This window comes from Haemaphysalis longicornis, unplaced genomic scaffold (genome assembly GCF_048455015.1).
Source record: "Haemaphysalis longicornis isolate Haplotype H1 unplaced genomic scaffold, Haemaphysalis longicornis Haplotype H1 scaffold_4, whole genome shotgun sequence".
Classification (NCBI taxonomy): domain Eukaryota; kingdom Metazoa; phylum Arthropoda; class Arachnida; order Ixodida; family Ixodidae; genus Haemaphysalis; species Haemaphysalis longicornis.
In genome coordinates this window covers 1926919-1948317 of record NW_027526361.1, presented here as the reverse complement: position 1 = coordinate 1948317, position 21399 = coordinate 1926919, and the positions used below count along the sequence as shown (strand labels likewise).

At 48.2% G+C, this 21399-nt stretch overlaps 2 protein-coding genes across 2 annotated transcripts in view; one reads left to right on the top strand and one right to left on the bottom strand.

Annotated features, from left to right (window-relative positions):
* Positions 1-21399, bottom strand: part of LOC144178108 (atrial natriuretic peptide receptor 1-like) — a 267231-nt gene that overhangs the window by 72895 nt on the left and 172937 nt on the right. The window contains exons 8-13 of the mRNA XM_077705645.1: positions 12963-13092; positions 10856-10927; positions 10339-10416; positions 9936-10040; positions 9213-9284; positions 2959-3124 (exon numbers count right to left, since the gene is read on the bottom strand). Of these exons, the coding sequence (XP_077561771.1) occupies positions 2959-3124; positions 9213-9284; positions 9936-10040; positions 10339-10416; positions 10856-10927; positions 12963-13092 (623 nt within the window). The remainder of the gene's footprint in view (positions 1-2958; positions 3125-9212; positions 9285-9935; positions 10041-10338; positions 10417-10855; positions 10928-12962; positions 13093-21399) is intronic.
* Positions 1-21399, top strand: part of LOC144178110 (uncharacterized) — a 191756-nt gene that overhangs the window by 61903 nt on the left and 108454 nt on the right. The window lies entirely within an intron of this gene.

The following is a 21399-nucleotide window of genomic DNA, read 5'->3' as shown; positions in this document are numbered from 1 at the left end:
TGCTTTAGCGCGTTCGGCGCTGAAATCAAAGCAGTTTTTTGTGCATGCATCCAGCTGGCATTCAAGATCCTGTTTGCGACGAATTTTGGAACTGTTTTCTTTTTCAGATTGTGTCACTGTTTGAGACATCGATGGTAGACTGTTTAGGTGTGAAAAAATTATATTAAAATCATATTCCGTCCATATATTTTGGTGGCCATAAAAAAAACACAAAAACCGCCATAAAAAGTGTGCTCGAAGAGCTTAAAGCTAGGAGTCATGCAGACAAAATACCAATTCGTTTTATTCGAATGATTTGGTGTTTTATAATGGCCCCAGCGCTTGTCTGGCAGCAACTGATGCTTTATTCACTGAGAAATAAAGCAGTTAATGTTGAAATTTTGATTCTCCCGCCAAAATGTGTTTCGTGACATCTGCCACGACGTCACATGGACGGGTCTTCAAAACAACTTCAAGCGCGCTGTTCAGTCTGCTGCGGACGGCGGGTTTACTGTCAGTCCTACTAGATGGCGCCGCCTTACTGCTCCGCACGACTATTCACGTCTGCTTTGTTTGTGACCGTATTTGCATCTGGCTTGTTTTTGGTACGGAACGCAGTAATTGTTTCGTGAAACATGAGGTATGTTTGACAAATAGTGTCACGTACGACAATGTCGCTTACGCGAATAGCCGAGTGCCGTCTGAGATAACCACAAAGCGCTGCACCCCTGTGCAGGTTTAACAAGCATGATGCGCGCAGTGCCAACAGTAGTGTGCACTGGTACTTCTATACGTACACCCTTTGTCAAAATTTTATGGGCCAAACCTAAGGCTTCTCGACCATAAAGAATTCAAAGAATCGGCTTTACATTTAAATGTGACAAAATATTTTAAGGCAGTAAGAAAGAAAGGTGTTTTCTCTAGTTTTGCTGCATAAAACCTTTCAGCCTCGCTCGGGACGTAAGCTGGCACATTGAGGTTTTTGCACACTGCGCGCTTCCGGCCTGGTCCACAAAATTTTGACGAAAACTGCACGTGATTACGTTTGCTGCTACGTTTACGTGTATTTAAGCGAAAATAGCTCGTTCTGTAAGCTCATAAGCACGGCCTAACTTGAGTTTGTTTTTGCCGGCCTCAGCCAATCGCACGGCTTGCATACGACGTCATATGTTCTAGTGCGGGAAACGAGCTAGTGAGTCGCTTGGCCATTCCCTTTTTTCCTGAGCATGTAGCTTAAACGGGCTACGTTTGCGTTGAAAGTGGTGTCAGTATGATTCTAACGAAGCAATCTTCCGAATGAACCCAACTTGTGTTTTGTCTGCATGGCTTCTTTAAGAACGCTTTTTGTTTGGGAGATGATGGCATTTCTTTATATAAAAGATCGCTTCTTGGACAAATAAGTTACACTTTTTGAGGTATTCCGGTCGTCTATGCGTTCACAAAGAAACGTTTCCCTCACAGTCGCCTCACTGATCCGCCGTGCGTTCATGAGCCAGGCGTTCTAGGTCTGATCCTTAGTTATTCGCACGCGCTGGCGCCGGCCACACATTCTCAGCCGAGAAAGGCTAGCAGAGGCCTGCTGTGATTCGGCAGCCAACTTAAAAGGTTCCAAATGTGCCGCAGCAGATGGGCCTAAATTGGTAGATTAGGTTATTCGGAATACAAATGTGCCTCTCGCAGAAAAAGCAGATACTTATTAACTTAGAAAATGCCAAACACGGAAAAACAGGCACCCACACCCCATACACTTTTTCGAAGCCACTACAGTTTATTGTGACCTCACGAATCGGGATCGGTGGAGCCTGTCGAATCATTTTCTTCTGAAAGGACTGAGGCCGGAACATTTAACCTGAAAACGAGTGTATGCGAGAAATTGCGTGGAGTACGTGCATTTTAAAAGAGACATTTCGGGTAGCAGATATTAAAATTAGTATGGGTAATTGCGATTTCAAGATTTTCTTTTAGTTTCGACTTAGTTGCAATGCATCGCATTGCGCTACAAGCGCAGTCAAAGAGTGCATGTAGGTGAATTGGAGAGCCTACCGGGACTACTTCGCTACTGGCGCATACAAGTCGTACCTCCTTACTTCGGACTACAAGGTAACATAAAATCTGTTCGAATTAACCATAGTTCGAACCAACGTAGGTCCGTTTGATTAGCAGAGAAGCCCGCAATAACAATACTAATAGCAGCAAAGTATGCGCTATAAAATAAGGCCTGCTGCACGTCTTAGGAGCACAGTGCCAATAATTAGGTACAGCGCAAGCACGCCATGGACACTTTGAGATGTTAACCCAGAGACGCAGGTGAGCATTTCCAGAATACAAAACTTTGTGCGCGAACACCTCCGACTGAAAAACACACATTCTTGCGCCCATAATAGTGGCGCGAGTAACCATGGGGTTCGCATAAAAACGCCGGTCTCAAAAAACGTGTTGGCGCATTGATCGCATAGAGACTACCTCAGGCAACGCCAGTAGTTCCATGTTTTCTTCCAGCAGCGTCATCGCAGCGCAGAGTGGCCTCCCACAGCTCCCTTCACGTGCAGGGCAATGATTTTAACTTACCCGGCGAGTGTGAATGCAGCTCCACACTAGCTGTCATCCCCAACGTTACATATGGAATGTAGTAGAACGAAATATCCCATCCACAATTCCTGTTGCACTTAAGGTAATCTCCGAGTACTTGCTCTACTTGTCTACATCACACAGGATCAGGTAAGGATAAACAAATTAATTCCGTTTACACGTTTATAGCAATCATCCTACGGATCAGAGATTATGAACTATAATGGTGTCTTTAAAATAAATGGGAGAGATTAAGGTTATATCTCGCTGGCCTTCGCAGAGCGTGGTAGCTCCACAATTTTTCGCAATTTTGTTACCGTCCCCTGCTGCACAACACGCCTCAACGCCCCTTCCAGATACTGCACGCAGAAGCGCGTGCCGCGCATACGAGCCCGTAAGGAAAGAGCTTACGTCTCCAGTAGGCATAAGAGTCGTGGTTCTCGTTAGAGTCAGATAAGCGCAGGCTGTGCAGGCCAAAGTCGGTGATCTTCAGCACGAACCGACTGTCGACCACGCAGTTGGACGACTTCAGGTTCCCGTGGCTGTGGATGACGCTGTTGTGCAGATACGCCATGCCCTGGGAGAGAAAAAGGCCGTGACCTTTCCACCGTAGATGCCTTACTTTATTCGGTACCGATTCCTTCTGTCTGACGGCAAAACTGGTGGGGCGAGCAAACAAGCGAAATTTTCGTAAATGATTACGTGTCTCGGGCCTAAACGGAAAAAGAAAAAAAGTACACCAAAGAGACTAGAAATTTCATCGAGGTACTGCTTTTCTGCAATAAAGGTGGCAGCTGTCATTCGTGCAATGAACCGATACGCCAAGGCGTAGCAGCCTTTTCGGTTTCAAGACCTCATTTTAAAATAGGAGTGAAGGAATATTGAACACTTCCACTGGGAATTTTATTGGATAGAGCTGTGGTCTAATCAGTTCTACTGGCAAGTCATTTATGTTGAAAGACGACTAGCCCGCGTGAACTATTTAACCACCGACCTGACACGTATTGCAGTTGCCCTTATTCTAGTCTACGTTCGTTCTGTTTCGTTCCAGAACTCTTTTTCCGATTTATGACTGGAACTGCGCACGAAAAATTACCCGACCTTCCCGCGAGGGGAACCCTGTGGAGATGCGACGCCACAGCGAGCATCGGCTGCTCGCTTCAACCGTTTGCGTTCGGTATCACGTTTACAAAGTTCGGAATCGGCTGCTCGCTTCAATCGTTTGCGTTCCGCATCACGTTCACCCCGCTTCGCAGCCTTGTCTTCAGTGGTGCTAGCATTCCTGTTATCACAGTGATCGGTGCTTGTTACGGTTGCGCGGGCGATAGCAGAATTGTTAGGCTCCATTCAACGCATCGATGGAAATCGGAACGCCGGTGCTGGAACGACCGCGGCTATGACGCAACGTGGCGCGGCTGTGACGCAACACAATCCAACACAATCTACTTCAATCCAAATCCAAATCCAATCCAAATCCAATCCAATCCAAGCCAACCCAATTGAATCCAATCCAATGCCCCTCGCGAGAGAGTGTTCGCTATCGGAGAGGAGACGGGGTGAGCGGCGGAGAGCGCAGCTCGCGCGGCGAGGAGAATGGGGGAGGGGCGGACGACAACGACGCCGACGCTGCATGGACAAGGCGAGTGAATGAGATGCAGTCGCATCTAAAAACGGGACCAAGGAAAAGAACACACAACGCAGCGACTTACTCAACATTCGCAGTTCTTTATGTTCTTTATGTGTACGTGCGCGTGCGTGCACCTGTGTGTGCGTGCGTGCGTGTGCGGGCGTGCAGGTGTGTACGTGTGTGCACGTGCGTGTGTGTGTGCATGCATGTGTGCGTACGCGCGGGCATGCGGGCGGGCGCGTGTGTGTGTGCGTGCGTGTGTGCGTACGGGCGTGCGTGCGTGCGTGCACGTGTGTGTGCGTGCGTGCCTGCGTGCGGGCGGGCGTGCACGTGTGTGTTGTGTGCGTGCGGGCGGGCGGGCGTGCACGTGTGTGTGTGTGTGTGCGTGTGTGCGTTCACTGTAGCCCGAGGCATTGCCGCGCTACAGCGGCGGCGTCTGTCGCTGTAGACCGACCGTGGCCGGCGCTACTGCGTTCGAGACGGCGCCCCCGCGAATTCCACGTATAACGGCTGGCAGAATCTCTGGTTTCACTCTTTCTAGAGCCACGTGTGTGAATTCAAGTTTCGTCGCATGGGCAATTGTTGTGAGGGTCGTTCACAGCTTTTCTTTCCAACCACCTTCACAGCGTGGATTTGAGCCTTTTTTTTTTTTTGCTAAAGCCATTGCGACAGCCGGGGACTCAGCGGTCGCCGCGAGGCAGGCGCACACGAGCGCTCCGCATTTTCTTGGTATTTTTTCCTACAACACCGAACTTACGGCTTGTACAGCAGCTGCGCTGTTAAAAAAAAATGACGAAAGCTCACACAACGCGTAAGACTTGAAGGTAGCGAAGCTGTACGCAAGCTTCACGACCCTCACGAAGGTTTAAGTCAGCCAATTTGTTTCTTTTTCGCTGCTGCAACGGCCTTTACTCCATCATTAGACAGTTTTAGTATAGCGGAAAGCACCACTTTAATGCGCCCATAGCGTTAGCGGGCACGCTAACCGTCGCGTAAAGAGGCGCTATCCGTTTGCGATTGTGACCCGGAAAACGTTAACGCCACAGCTAAAACGCTATACTAAAACTCTCTATTGTTGCTATAAGTGTGAGCTTCCATCATTTTTGTGGAAGTGATAATCATTGGACACCACCTTGGAGGGGCGTGCGCTATAACGTGTCTTTCTAGTTCCGAGAAAGTGTTGCCACGGATATGGCGAACGCTGGAATTTTCTTTTTTTGTTGCCAGTCTTGGCCAACCTCCCTAAGTGGGTATGCTTGGGTTGACAAACGTGCGCCGGAGACGCTGGATTGTCGCCGCAAGGCACGCACACACGAGTGCTCGGCATTTTCTTGGTTTTTTAACTGCCGGGTGTTCACCTTAATCTCCCGTGATTTCCGTAAGTGGGCTTGACGAATGCGCGCAGGGGGCGCTGGGTGGTCGTCACGAGGCACGCACACACGAGCGCTAGGTATTTTCTTGGTTTTATTAATTCCGTGGTTTTGGTAATTCCCGGCTTCGGCAATTTCGTGGTGCTTTTAACTGCGGACACGAAAATTAGGATTTACTACACAGCTTCACTGTTAAAAAAGTGCCTTGTAAGCGGTGATCGCACGTACCCCCAACCTCTGCGGAATGTCCGCAGGAAGACTAAAGGGACTAAGGGACCTGGTCACATCAAAACCTCCTTCGCCCTTTGAATATTAGCATTAGCGAATATTATCCTCACAGGTATCATCGTTGCAGTCCCCCCTGGTTGATTGCTGGAAAGACAAAAAAAGCACTGACGATTAATACACTCCCTAATGCGACATTTGTGCACAGCGCGAACTGCAGTCTTCCCGGTCACGGCGCACATCTGCTGCGTGTCAGAAAGTGATCGCGTCATCTGCGAACGCACGGCGGCTCGCGCTACGCTGCCGTTGTCTCGCACTCGCAGCGCGTCGCGGCCTGCGAGTATGTTGCTGGACCTCCCGCGCACATGTCACGTGGTTCGGATGAGCCGCGAACGGAGCAGCATTTGGGGTAGGTGTGAGGGGGAGGGAGCTCCTTGGTGGCGATGCGTAGCGAAAGTGTGAGGTGGAGGCAGTAAAAGAGGTGACGCCATTACCCCACACACGTTCGCCAGAAGCTTCTCTCCGTTTTCTTTCTGCCTTCGCTGCCTCGTTCGCTGACTCGGTTGCGCGGATGTCGACGGACGCCGCCACCGCCGTCCGCCAAACCCAGGTGCCGGGCGCCAAAGGGCTGCGCCCCAATAACCCCAACTGCCCCTATCAAGCGTCAAATCCCACCTTGCAACTAACTGCCACCTATGTTATCAGCCTGCCCATCGCTTTCAACCAGTGTTGCGGAGTTACCACTCCGGAGTTGATATCACTCCTGATTCATTACCCCGGAATGGATTAGGACAGGAATGACAACACGAGGAGGAACAGAATAGGAGTGCAATTGGGCGCCTTTGGCCCGCAATGGAACGGGCAGGACTTTTTTTTTTCCCGTCTGTCGATCTTCAGCTGGTCCCGATAGACAAGCTGGCTCTTGAACCTGCAGAGTTTGCATAGATTGTATTTGCAATAGCTTTCCTGTTTTTAGGAAGGCGTGTGGAAGCCATTGACGACTGAGGATCTTTGCTTTGCGGTATTACTGTGGATATTTGTCAGAAGGAACCATGGAAGGATGTGCGAGACACTCTTGGGCATCCATGTGCACTAACTGGTTACCTGTAACTTCTTAGGGGTGTGCCGGGGTCTAAACCAAACGAATATACAAAAACTGGAGCGCTGCAGTTTGCTTAGAAACTGTCAGCTAAGGTCTCACGGCACGCCTTACAGAATTGCACCAGCCTCAGAGAGACACATTGGAAAATGTGCATGTCTGGATAGCGAGAACAGTCGTAATAACATGTCCTGCATGGAACGATAGTGTCAATACAAAGACAATCAACAAGCGGAATGAGGTTGTGGCGACTTTTGTACGGTGAATGCCGAAGTACGCTCTTTCGTTACGCTACCGTAGTGTCCGTCGCGCTGGCACGATAGCAATTCTGCTCAGCGCTCTGAAAAGCTAAGGATTACGAGTGCACGTGCTTATGACCAAGGACGTACGACAGCCCTGTGAGTTGGGCTACAACACAGTAACGACGCTGGTGTGATGTTACGCGAAGCCCACAGTGAGGTAGCATGTGACAGGCTGTGCAAGACGAAACAAGTAGACAGCAGCGTATTCTTCCTCTGGCGCCGCGCAACCGCCAGCCATTACAACATGTTGATCATGCAAATATTATAATAGGGATCGGGAATACGGGCCCTTTGTGAAAGGGAAGGGTGGTTGTTCTGCACGCAATGTCACCGAACTGCCATCATCCCGACACTTTGGCGACGTGTATGCATATTTTCACTGCGGAACTGTTCTAGCGCTGGCCGTGACAAGAGTCTAGGCTGGTATCGGGTCACGCTTTTCGGGAAAAGGTATATCGGCCGCTCAAAAAGCGCTTCCCGGTATAGGAACAAACATCATTACAAATTAAAAAAAAAGGTACTAAGGACATCATATTTCGATATAGAACGGCTTGGATTGCCCCTGAAAACACGTCTTTCTAGCAATGCTTCAGTGCTTAGAGGTGACGCGAACTTTAAGGCGACGGGTGTAAGGCTGTAAGGCTTTGTAGGCTGTTTTTTCCACACTGCCTGTTGCACAGTGAAGCATGACCATCTACGGAGGAAGTACGGTAAGAGAAAGCGGCTGTACCTGTTGTTTTACTGGAACCACCCGGAAACCGTTATGACTATTAGCCGCTGAGACTATTCTAACGTTACGCAGAAGAAAGAAGTCGAGGCTGAACGAAATCTTCATAAAGACAACACACAGCACCGCTGATTCAGCAGATTTCCCACTGTGTGGAACTGGGTTTAGTTTTCTGCAGTTCTCAACATGCCTGAAAACGTCAACTCTCGGTTGCATTAATGGGTAACTTGATACAGCCATCAGGAGCTAGTGTCTACGTCGAGGATTTACAAGAACGTAATTGGACTTCCCGGCCATTCCAGGAGTGGGAAGGGGCAGAATGTTGGCATTCCGCGGAAGTGAAAGGAATGGAATGGCGAAAAGTTATAATACTTCAGAATGCAATTAGAGTGGAATGGGGTTGCCCATTCCGCAACCCTGCTTTCAACCCACACCTCGGTTGCTCGATGTTTACTTATTTCGCCCAAGCTTCATCTCTTATTGGAATCGCATATCCCGCCGAACAGCACAGTCCATCTCTTTACTTCAAGCTCGATTCTCCTTCGTGTACTTTGTTTTCTAGTCAGTAAGGCGCGTTTTCTATTCATGAGCGTCGTGCTAACCGCCCTTATATCTATCGTTCCGGCAGCAAAATAAAGTCCATGTCTAAAGCGGACATCTTTATTCGACCGAGTTTCCCTCTCCAGTTGGACAGACCGCAATTTGCTATTGCTTCCGGCGGGAAAGCGAACGGTGCGTAGGTGGATGAAAGTCTGCTCCGTCGGTGACGTAAATGACGCATGGCTGGTCTTGGCCCTCGGGTCGTTTTGGTGCAGAGCACAATTAAGTATGCTTTTCGGAGCAACGAGCTCTACTGGTCAGTGCCTGACGTAGCTTTTTCGTTTTCGTTAGGCTTCAGTAAAGAGGGTGAGTGGAATGAAAACCCGTTGAAAAAAGTAATTTGTATAGTTATGAACTGTATAATTTTAGCGATGAGCATCCCACTTGTTGCACTGCAAAACGCGTTAACGGAAATTTAAGACCGTAAATACATTTTACCATTTGATGATCCCCATTTTATTGATAATTCCAGTACGACTGAATATATCTCAAACGCCAGCATAAATAAGATCTTATTTCTGTAATATGAACCAACTCGCCCAGCACCACATCTGCCAGCATAAAAGCGGCGCATCTATTGTGCCGACATGTCTGGTAATGATTTTGGTTCTCATACTTTAAATTTGTGCGTATAAATTATGGAGGGGGTATACGGAGGCATTTGTCCATTAGTGCTGATAATTTCGAACGTTGTAGCAAATAATAAAATGATCACCTTCACAATGTCGTGCATCAGCGAATATCGAAACATCCAGTCGAGCTTGATTTCTTCATTTTCAAGAATATCCTGCAAGAAAGGAACAGTTACAATCTAATGTGAACAGGAATCTGCCGCTATTTTTAAGCGCGCAGAGTTGCTAGCACTGGCGTACTCTTGTTGTACTGTTCAATTGGTCCCTCGCACAGAGCTTTCGCAAAACGATAGAGATAGAGAGAGAGAGAGAGCTTTATTATCCAGGCAGCCCTAGTCTGGGAAGTCGTGCCACAGTCTCTTCATTGAGAAACGGCTGGTCCATACAATTTCCTGAGTCTCTGACTCAGCCGAAGGCAGTGGGCCGCAAGGAGTGCTTCCTCTTCTCACTCCACGACGTATCCACAATCCGCTCGCGCCCCACTTTCCCCACACCCAACTACCCTTCCCACCCATCAGTACGACACCTTCACTGGGAGCGCCACCTACCAGACTTGTCGCCACACCAGCGTTCGCGCATCACTTCCTGGGTGGACTGGCTGAACCCAGGTCAGAGCGTGGACGTGCAGTCGACGCAAGAACTTTTGCCAGTACGCTGAATAATAGGTAAGACCAGCGTTGGGACCGGCATTACGCATTTTTCGTGAATGTCATCTACACCTTCTTTTTAAAATGCCAGCTGCATTTTGAAAGCTTCTTATTACTAACACGCTCTTTGCTTCTTCATTTAAAAATAAAATCGCTTACCTGTAAACTACCGCGGGGGCAGTACTCTGTGACAAGGCAGCAATGAGGAGGTTCTTCGCAGATGCCGAGAAAACGTACGATGTGGTCGTGCTGCAAGTCTTTCATCTGAAGATTAAGAGACATATAGCCGGCGTGACGTTGCGTAAAAAAAAAAAGAACACGAAAAAGTGATCAATAACCTTGCGGACAACTTTAAACAGCTGGATAAACCAAACTTTTCTGAGCTGTCCGTGGGATGTACTAACGCAGCAGTTCTTCAAATCAAAAATGATTTGGCAATGATGGCTGTAAAACAAAGACGTCCCATGTGCCGTTGAATGTCGTGGTTACGTTTGGTACGTGTTACGCTTTCAATTTCTTAGCCAACCTGCTATCAGGGCGAGTAAAATGGATATTTACTCACGTTTTTTAGTTCCATTAAAAGTGCTCTGGTGATTTCTAGCTTCAACTTATTAAATGGTCTGATGGCGACCACCATGCCCTGTGGACGGAGCAGAAAACGCAGAGGGATTTCATTAGAGAGAGAGTGCGAGAACGCTTTGGGGAAAGCTGAAGAGCCCACTAATTGCAGGGCTTGCCACATCAGATGAAAAAGGAGAAGGGAGAAAAGGGGTAAAGAACGCAAAGAAAATAATAAATAAAATTTATGGGGAAGAGAAGAAACAAACGAAAGAAAGAACAGGTGACCGTACAGCTGTGGGGCGCGTTCGATCCCGAAGCGGACATAAAGATCGAGCACCCTGGCGCATCAGCACGGCTAGGCCATGGTGCACCCTAGCTCTGACATTCCGGTCGTAGGAACGCAAGGACTCTCGTCGCTGTTTCTCGTTCCGCGAGCACAAGGCGCCCCTAATGTTTTCCTCCGGTAAGTTTCCCTCTGGTTATAATGTGACAAGGGTTTGCGTCTTGCTGGTCCTTACCTTGTAAAAGCCAGTGCCGATGAATATCTGGCGTCGATCACCGAAAAACATGGCATCAGATGAATTTGAGCTCTAAAACGAAAGAATGAAAATAAAACCGATTTTCACACTGCAATAGTATTGCCACTGCAATAATAGTATTGCCACTGCCACTGCAATAGTATATCCATATCTCCACTTCGTAGCTTTTAGTTATGCACCGTAAAAGAAATCCATATCTCCACTTCGTAGCTTTTAGTTATGCACCGTAAAAGAAAATGAAAGTTTGGTAAAAATGGCCGAGAACACAGTTTTGTTGGGCCTTAAGCAACCGAGGCGACAGTATCACTATTATGCTTTCATCGCTAATCGAATGCGCATAGTAGAACATTCATCTATTCGTATTGCTTCTTCAGCGTTTGGCGCAATTCGAATGCAGGATAAGCCCTGCTTTCTAGGTAACACTTAACTCTATCGCAGAACTAATATAAATGAACAGTGGATTTCCAAAATTACTAATTATTTCAAGAGCTAATTCCTAGCTACCTGTCCGGTTCACTTCCGCTTATCAGCGTTCCATCGACGCGCGGTACGTTCCGAGCTGACAAATGCCAGTAGATGTGCTGAGGCTACGGCGGCGGGTTACTGGGACACGACTGCGCATGCGCGCGCGGGGAGGACGAGGAGGTCGCCCCTCCTAGGAAAGATGCACGGGCTCCGCGGGCTCCGCGAGGCGGGCGACCGTCCATGCGGAACGAATGCGCACCTGCCCAGTCGGGCCACTCCACCGCTGCCGTAGCGTAAGCGGACGCTAGCCGCTACACTAGAAGTCTCTAAAGGTACGTGCACACTAGCGGCGCCGTGCCGTGCCGCGCGCCGTTTGCCGACGTCGGCTGGCGCTGGAAACCTGTTTTCGCCGAGAACGGCATGTAGAACAAATGGTGACCAGTTTCTGCCGTGCCGCAGAGCGCAAAGCCCAAAGGGCGATAGAGGGTGGGATGACGCGCCAGTGACGTGCGCGCTAACCTGTACCCGCTTCCCCACCGCCGCTTCCGCGAGTGCGCGCCGTCTCAACAAGAATACCGTTTCGCCTGAGAGCGGGGGCGAGCTCTGGCCGTCGGCAACGCGGCACGGCAAGTTCGACACTGCGGGCCTAGTCTGAAAAACACGAGCGGAAGACGACGCGCACCCGCCTCCCGCTCCCAGCACCGGTGCGGCTGCCGGCTGGCCGGTGGCCCCTGCAGCCGTGAAGGGGGGGCATCCTTGCTTGTCCCGGATCTACTCTCGTCCTTCGTCCCGGAGGCGCGTCCATGGGGCCGGTTAGTCGCGCCGGAAACCGCACCGTATGTCGCACATGTATTTGCCGATTGCAGCGTATTATCTTTGCTACGGAAGTTCAAAAATCGAAGAAACACTTAAGGCCGTTCATATCTGACACGTGGGAGGGCGAAAGCCGGACATTTTATTTCAACCTGCGCTATCTCAGCCGCCATGTTCCACTCAGCAAAGGAATTTGTTTTATTTCTTTATTTATTTCCTTTATTTTCCAGAACAACCGCTGGACGGTCTCCTGTGCTATAGGCTGCGAGCTGAAGCATGACTAATTAGCGACGAGTCTGTTGCCTGCTTTGGCCCCCCGGGACGCCACTATTTCAGCCACTGGCGTGGTATTGATAGCGCCTATAGAAATTCGTGGCAGTAAGGATTAGTTATTTCCAAAGACGTGCTGCGAAGCGTTTACGACTAACGCTTGCAGCCGCAATGGTTCTATGCGGCGACACGCAACTGGGGCACCATAAACCCTTAGCTACGGCCTTAGTATACACAAAGGCGCAGGCCTGGCAAAACACTCAATTCAGCTGTCTCGCTGCCCTTTCTCTGAATCGGTCCGGAGATGTGCGCGAGGCGGCTCTATCTTAGCCCTCGTACTTCGGGAAAATGTGGGAGGTGCCGGCCAGTCGCATACGTCGGCCGATGCAACAACGCGCTGGGCTCTTTCATCTCGGACGTCATCGCGAACAGTGCAGGCCACTAATTCCGTGAAATCAAAGGGACTTCGTGCTCTGTGAAACGCCAATTAGGACGTGCTACTGAGCGAGGAAGAGCGGGGAGAAAGTTGGTCTCTCACAGCCATGCTCGCTCTTGTCAGGCTCATCCGAGAGCCGAATTTCTTGAAGTGGCCGGGCGGCGAGCTGGATATCTCGTCCCATCGGATCTTCCAGGTCATGGAGGCCAACTCGGCTTCCAGTTTGAAGTGTCTGCGCCCAGGCAGAAAGAAATGGCAATGAGACCAGCGCAGAGGCAGGAAAACATCGAGCACATATATTGATCTCTGGCAAAACGACCGGGATATTCGTCTCGCGCATAGCTCTCCCGGCGCACAGCGCTTCTCTGCTGCTGCTGCTGTTGGCTATGACGGCGGTCGCCACAAAAGATCGCGGTCAAGGTGCGTCGTCGTAACTTTCCTTTCGATCAGAAAAAGGAACCCAGCGCTTCACTATCCCTGCCGCAATGACCTGTACTCCATAACTGTTGGTGTAGGTGTGAGCTTCTATCCTTTTTTTGCAAGTGATAATCAGTGGACATCACCTTGGCGGGGCGTACGTTATGACGTGTCTTTATCGTTGTGGGCAAATGTTGTCACGATTACGACAAACGCTGGAATGTTTTTTTTTTCTTTGCAAATATTGGCCAATCTCCATAAGTGGGTATGCGTGGATTGACAAAAGTGTACAGGGGACGCCGGGCGGTCGCCGCGAGGCAAGCACACACGAGCGCTCGGCATGTTCTTAACAGCCGGGCGGTCGCCGCAATCTTGGCCGATCTCCCTAAGTGCTTGGTTCGACAAACCTGCGCAGGGGATGCCGGGCGGTGGCGCTCCGCAATTCCTTGGTATTTTTAACTGCGGACAGGAAAAATTCCGACTCGCTCAACAGCTTCGCTCTTAAAAAAGATCCCAGTCGAAATAGCTAGCTAGCTTCTCAGTAACAAGCAAAGCCAGTACTGTGTGATTACGCCGCACCGCACACGGAGTAGCTAACTAACCCGAATTCTCGGGAATGATTAGCCGCACAGGAAGAAAAATACGTTGCTATTCACGGCGCTTATTTCGCAAAATATGCGGTGGCGGTGATTGTAATTCACAAAAATGCTCTTAAAAGTCGCGTGCACAACTGCACGGGCCGCACTTCGAATGCTCCAGACAACCCTGCAGCGAGAAGTGACTGAGAATTCCCAAGTCAACAACGGAGTGTTCAAAATGCGTTGAGGTATTATGTATTCGAGAGAAGCTATAATGACAAAAGTAATGTTTCCAATCCGTGAAAGGTTATTATCACTGCATTTTTTCACGCTGTCTACAACTCACCTCCTTTTCGCGTGTAATAATACTTGACCCCTTATTCGCTTAGCTTTGCACAAATTAAACTAAAATATTAAAGCGACAGCGTTCTTAGTGGGGACGACGGCGTTCTGTCGAAAATTACACCATCCCCCCGTAGGGAAACCCTGAGTAGTATGCGAAGCAGCCATGGGGTCAAATAAAGTGCCCATTATTTTATTGGAGGGGGGGGCTGTTAGAGTGGAGAGGCATTGAAGAGAGAGAGAGAGAGAGAGAGAGAGAGAGAGGCGTTGTACGTGGTATGAGTTTGTCTTTATTTAGGCATTATCATCACCATGTTCAACGTAGGTGACGTCTTGCTGTGGTTGGCGTTCCGCTTTGGTGGGCTCGGTAGCTGTGCGAACGCGCAGCCTAATCCGTTTGCCTTCATCATGCAGGTACTCACCGTGCCTTCAAAGTTGTTCCTGCTGTTCCTCATGCCTGGCTTCATCGAACCGTCAACAATTCCCGCCCCCTTCCACAACGGCATTTCAAACTTGAATCCCGCTACCATCGCACCGCATCCAGCAACAGCGCCGCCACTGCTAACCTTGACCCTCGACCACACGTGGACTGCCCCATCAAGACAGACATCATCTGCAGCCACGACTACAAAACCACCAGCCCTGTCCGCACCGCATTGTGGGCTCGGTAGCTGTGCGAACGCGCAGCCTAATCCGTTTGCCTTCATCATGCAGGTCAGTAACAGAAGTGCTTTTCTTGCTAAGAAATCGAGTAATTATTTTTTAGTCCAGCTGCCGAGCCCACGGTGCTGCGTTGTGATAATTGTCGAGTGTGCGCAGGTTATACGCTCTTTATTGCTTTTGGCGGGGGATGTCGAAACTAACCCTGGGCCTCCCACTGCTGAAGACTTGCTCACTGAATTGCAAAAGCTATCTGCCGGACAGAATAAGCTCATTTCCGACATTCAGGATATTAAAAACCAACTAACAACGACTGACGTAACGATAACCGATTTGTGCTAACGCATCACTGACCTTGAAAAACATTGTACTGCCCTTTCATCCATGCGCACAGAGCTAGATAGCCTAAAGACACTCACAATAGAAATGACTGACAAGATCTGTAATCTGGAATCCCGTGTAGACGACAGCGAGAACCGCTCGCGACGAAACAATCTTATATTTTAGGGCATTCCGGACACTACTAAAACTGAAACGTTTACGGACTCGGAAGAAATAATCATTCGTCACTGCTCCGACACACTCAAACTAACGATTCCTCCCTCAGAAATTGAGCGTGCGCACCACCTCGGGCGCTTTTCAGAAGAACGCATTCGACCCATAATTGTAAAGTTTCAATCATCGAAGACCAAAGAACTTATCCTTCCAAACGGCCGCAAATTCAAGGACACAGACTTCAGCGTGGGCGAGGACTTCTCCCCTGCCGTATACGTCATGCGCGCAAACATCTAATTGCTTTTGCAAGAACTAAGTCAACAGCTTTCACTGTGCGCTTCAAAACCCTTCTTCTCGGAACTAAACGCTACATCTTTGACGAGTCATCGCAGTCAGTGAAAGAGTTAAAATAGCAATCATCCCGTCCTCGACCAAAGCCAACCTCCCCCCAAGATGTCCCCAAATCAGCTTTTTCGTTTTCCGTGATCTTTACTAACATTAGAAGTATCATTTCGAAGCGTGAACATGTTTCTAATCTGGTTTTGTCATCCAACAGCGACTTTCTTATATTGACCGAAACATGGTTAAGTGATAGCGTCTCTGATCAAGAGGTCTTGGCCGATTTGCCTAATTTTTAGCTATTTCGGAAGGATCGGAAAGATAAGAGGGGAGGAGGGGTTCTTATTGCCATAAACCAAAAAATATCCTGCTCGTTAGTTAACCTGTCATCTGACCTTGAAATAATTTGGATTCTTTGTTCTGCTAAGCCCCAGTCAATATTACTTGGCGTCTGTTACAGGCCCCCGAATAGCTGTCCTGACTTTCCTAATAACCTTAATGACGTATTAAACGAAGTTACAAAAAAGTATCCCAATGCCCCTGTAGTTTTGTTCGGTGATTGTAATTTTCCGGGTATTAATTGGCTTAACCAAACCATGCCGTCACCAGGCCCAAGGCGAAGCCGGGGCTTTCCTGGACGTTTGCTTAAATTTTAACCTCTCACAAATGGTAACTGCACCAACCCGCGTAACACAAGAGTGTGAAAATATTTTGGACCTAATACTAACCAGTCATCCTGAGAGCATGGTCTCGATTACTTAACTCCCCGAAATAAGTGACCATAAGGTTATCCATACAGAATTTGCATTTAAACCGTTAATTCGTCAAACCACTCAGAAAATCATTCGGCTGTACGACAAGGGGAATTATGAAGCAATAAATTTGGAGCTTAACGCATTCTTATCCAGTTTGGGAACTACTTTCTATTCCCGGTCCGTCGAAGAAAACTGGACACTGTTTAAGGACAAGGTCAATGAATTGACTGACAGGTTTATTCCGAAATCCCACTTCCGCGCAAACTCCGAAAAGCCATGGTTCTCTAAAACTCTGAAAAGATTAGAAAACAAGAAAAAACGCCTGTTTAGATTGGCAAAAAGACTAGAAGACCCGCAAAAGTGGCAGAAATATTACGCAGCTGAAAAAGCATATTTATGTGCAGTTCAAGACGCAAAGAATTCTTTTTTCAACGTTGACTTACCGAACATGCTGACTAACAACCAAAAAAAATTTTGGCAGGTTTTGAACCCCCCTCATACAGCCCCAATTACTCTTACCAGTCAATCGGGTCACGTAATCACCGATTATGAACGCGCTAACATCTTCAACACCGCTTTCTCATCCGTATTTACCAAAGAAAGTAACGTGTCATTCACAATACCACCCACTGTTATAGAATGTGCTATGCCACCCGTATCGTTCACTACTAATGGAACTTTGTGCTTAATCGAAAAATTAAAACTTCCCTCCTCTTCCGGGATTGACGAAATCAACTCCAAGTTCCTTAAGAATACAGAAGATATTTGTGCATCTTTTCTATGCTTGCTCTTCTCACAATCACTTTTAACAGAACATCTACCAGAGGACTGGAAGAATGGGAAGGTCGTTCCAGTTCAAATCAGGTAACAAAAACTCGCCATTAAACTATCGTCCCATATTCCTTACCAGCGTGCCCTATAAAATCATGGAACACGTCATCTACACGCATATCATAAACTTTCTTGATTCAAACAGCTTTTTTCATCCAGCAACAACATGGGTTCCGCAGAGGTTTCTCTTTTTGCATACTAACCTGGACTGTAACTCGCAAACCGATGCCGTATTCTTAGATTTTTCCAAAGCATTCGACAAAGTACCCCATTATCGACTGTTAATAAAACTTTCCCAGTTAAATCTTCACCCTAACATTTTAAATTGGATCAGAGAATTCCTTACAAACCGCTCCCAGTCCGTTAATATCAACAACCGTACCTCTAATCCCCTTCCAGTAACGTCCGGAGTACCCCAGGGTTCGGTTCTTGGTCCCCTTTTATTCCTTATATACATAAATGACTTGCCTTCAAACCTAACCTGTAAAACCCGCCTGTTCGCTGATGACTGCGTTATATATGACACTGTTACTGACATTTCAAAACAGTCATCCCTACAAGCCAACCTAAACTGCCTCCAGGAATGGTGCGAGCGCTGGCTCATGGAACTTAACTCCAGTAAATGTAAAGTCGTTTCATTCCACCGCCGCCGCATGCCGCTCGTGTATCCGTACACAGTTAATGCCATCCCCTTAGAAAATGTTCAATCATACAAGTATTTGGGCGTCACTCTTTGTAGCGATCTTTCATGGAACATACACGTTACTAACATCATTTCATCTGCAAATAAAACACTGGGTTTCCTTAAACGCCATTTACGCCTTGCTCCACAACACGTAAAATTACAAGCATACAAATCCATTGTTCGACCGAAACTAGAATACGCATCGCCCATTTGGGACCCTCGACAATCTTATCTTACACATGCCATCGAATCACTTCGAAACCGGGCCGCTAGATTTATTCATTGTTCATACTCTTCCACTGTCAGCGTATCTGGATTGAAAGCAGAATCTGGTTTACCGGATCTAGAACTTCGCCGTCGTATTGCCAGCCTGTCTTTGTTCCACAAAATTTTTCATAGTCCCTTGCATGCCCCACCTTATATCATTCCCGCAACACGCATATCTCACCGCACGAGCCATTTGCTTCAAGTTGCTCGGCCACGTTCCCGGACTTCTACTTTTTCTGCCTCGTTTTTTCCGCGTACCGCGCCAGACTGGAACGGCCTTCCCAGTGAAATCGCAACCATTACCTGCCCATCATCCTTCATGGAAAACATGAATAAGCATTTTCTTTGTTAAATCTTTGGCTTCTATGCTGGTCATTAAAATTACCCACCCCTTATGTAATACCCCTCGCGGGTCTTTAAGGAAATAAAATGAAATGAAATGAAATGAAATTATGAGCGACTTATGGTCTGTGAAATGTAAAGTCAAGGGCTGTTGTAGTGGATGAGCCCTAAAGTAGCTGAAGATGAGGTCGATGCACGTTCCCCGGATGGTTGTGGGCTGCTTGTAATCACGGCCCGCCGACGCTCGCCGACGCACGCCGCTGCCGACGACGACGAAACGTCGAAGGCGCGTGAAGCGTGCTCTTCTCGTACCGGCCCAAGAAGACACCGGCAACACTGTCACTCCAGGAGCCCTTGAAGGGACGCGTATTCCCAAACCATATCCCGTAGGAGCCCAGGCCGACCACACCCCCTAAGCAGGGGCGCAGCCAAAGAGATTAAAAAAATTGAAATTTTGAAACCTCCTTGGACGCAGCACCGTGACGTCCCTACCTATATGTGCGCGACTTCATGCGAGTTGGATTTTTTCTTTTTTCCCCCTCCCCTCGTTTCGACTGCTTGGCAGGCGGCCGATGGTTTCGCTCCGTAGGCGGGACTGGCCTGCGGCGATGGGGAAGCTGACGCACATGTGGTAGAAGCTAACCTTTTGTACCTGAGCCCCTAATCTCTCCGCGCTCTTCTTGCGCACCTGCAACTTGACGCTGACCTACGATCGTGTTCCTAAATAAGCGCTCGACTCGGTGCTCGAAGTGCGCGCGCGCGGATGGACGCTTTCACGCGCATGTGGCAATTATACACGGTTCGGAAAGCAAACACCCTCATTGAAAGCTCATTCTACAGCACACAGAAGGGTATACAATTGAGTTCGGCGCTGTTTTACTATATACACCGCTCAAAACACGATTCGGTGCTGCAGGTAAGGATTACAAGAAAGGCATCCAATTACCCATGACTACATTTACAAACTGTCCCACTCTTGAGAAATATTACAGCTGCATGAGCTGCTACATTTTGGCACTTTGATAAGCACTATTACATTGAATTTCGTTGACATTAACTTCATTGCATTATTCTTTATGAGGAACAGTGCCACTAAGGAAAACATTGACATTTTTTGAACAGCAATGGAAGGAGTGAATCGTTCTTGCAAGGGTGATACAGTGATAAGACACCAGCTGAAACGTACACATTTTACACTAGGTCATCAATTCTGCATAATTTACAGTGCTGGGCATAACAATTTAGGGAAACAATATCGAAAATATATACCAACCAAGGGTTAAGTAATAGTTGGATTGTACAGCAACTGAAGTACTCGAGGAGATTGATATATGTCTTCTGTACAGGGCTATTGACCACAGTCTCTTCACTGAAGCCAGCAGGCCGAGTTTGATATCAGTAATCATGCGTGCTACCACTCACGCCGTTGCAAATGTCGATTAGTTATTTTTAACAATTTGTGCTTCATGCACACTGAGATTTTGCTGCATAAGATACGTTATTTATATATAGACAGCTCCAGCAGGATCCGAATGGCGCTGATGCCCCCCCCCCCCCCCCCCTGTAATCGGGAAGGCACACCAAATCGTTACCACTTAATTTGGCTCTGTCGATTATTCGACCGTAATCGCCACCAGCTTTTAACTCCAGGTCTGTCGATTATTCGACCGTAATCGCCACCAGCTTTTAACTCCAGGTACCGCCCCTGCGACTGAACAGGAACATGTTAGTCGGGTCAGTGACGATCCCACCGCACAGAAGCAATTACCGAGTACACCCTTGAAAATAGACTCTACAAATCGGTGTAGCAGCGTGGCCGACTTTCCCGTTCGGTATACAATGTGAACTGTTTGCAGCGTGCACTGTTTTCAGTGTGAACCGCATTGTCCACAGTGTGAACTGTACATTTAAGTATGAACTGTGGGTTTTGCTGCCACTGACTGACTTTAATGTGTTCATTTTGCGATTAGGACCCCAAGACTGCAACTATGTTCATTGTGTGAGTTGTGACCTCCCCCTTTTCTCCTCATCCTTGCTCCCCCAGGGCCCCATGGCCTCTCATTTAATGCAGAGTTACACTCACTCAGATACGTATATTCTTTTCGCTGGGACTAATGAGTAGTTGCCCGTGAGCTTGAAGTCACGGTAGTCGCAGCAGGGATAAAACTAAGTAAAAATGTTATTTCCTTGGCGCACTATTTTTACGATAGTGATCTCGGAGTCCAAATAGCGGCAAAAAATTGTCACTTTTAGAGATCCACTGATGGGTATAGATGAGCAGTTTGTGTCTGTTAACTGCGACGCATTTTTAGCTACCACATATATATATTTCTGTAGTGTCTGGCCTTTTAAAGCGCCAGCATTGTGCCACAGCTCGTGCCTCAACTGTAAGCCACACACACGCAAAAAACTATACAAATGTATAAACAACAAATAGCAGGAATAAAAATATAAATAGTACAACACAAGTTGCCCGCGGAGCGAAACCATCGGCCACCCGCAAAGGAGTCGAAACGAGGGGGAAAAGTTGCGCACATATAGGTAGAGACGTCACGGTGCTGCGTCCAAGGAGGTTAAAAATTTGCAATTTTTTAACCTCACTGGCTGCGCCCCTGTTTAGGGGGTGTGGTCGGCCTGGGCCCCTACGGGATATGGTTTGGGAATACGCTGAAGGGACCGGGCGTTCAGCAAGCCGTGCATGCGCAGTGGGGGTGTGGACGGCGCAACAACGACAACGCCGAGGGAGGGACATAGCCCCGACCATGAGGTGCTTCGCATCTAAAAACTAATGCATTTCCCTGTAGACCGGCTGGTCGACCGAAGAACTC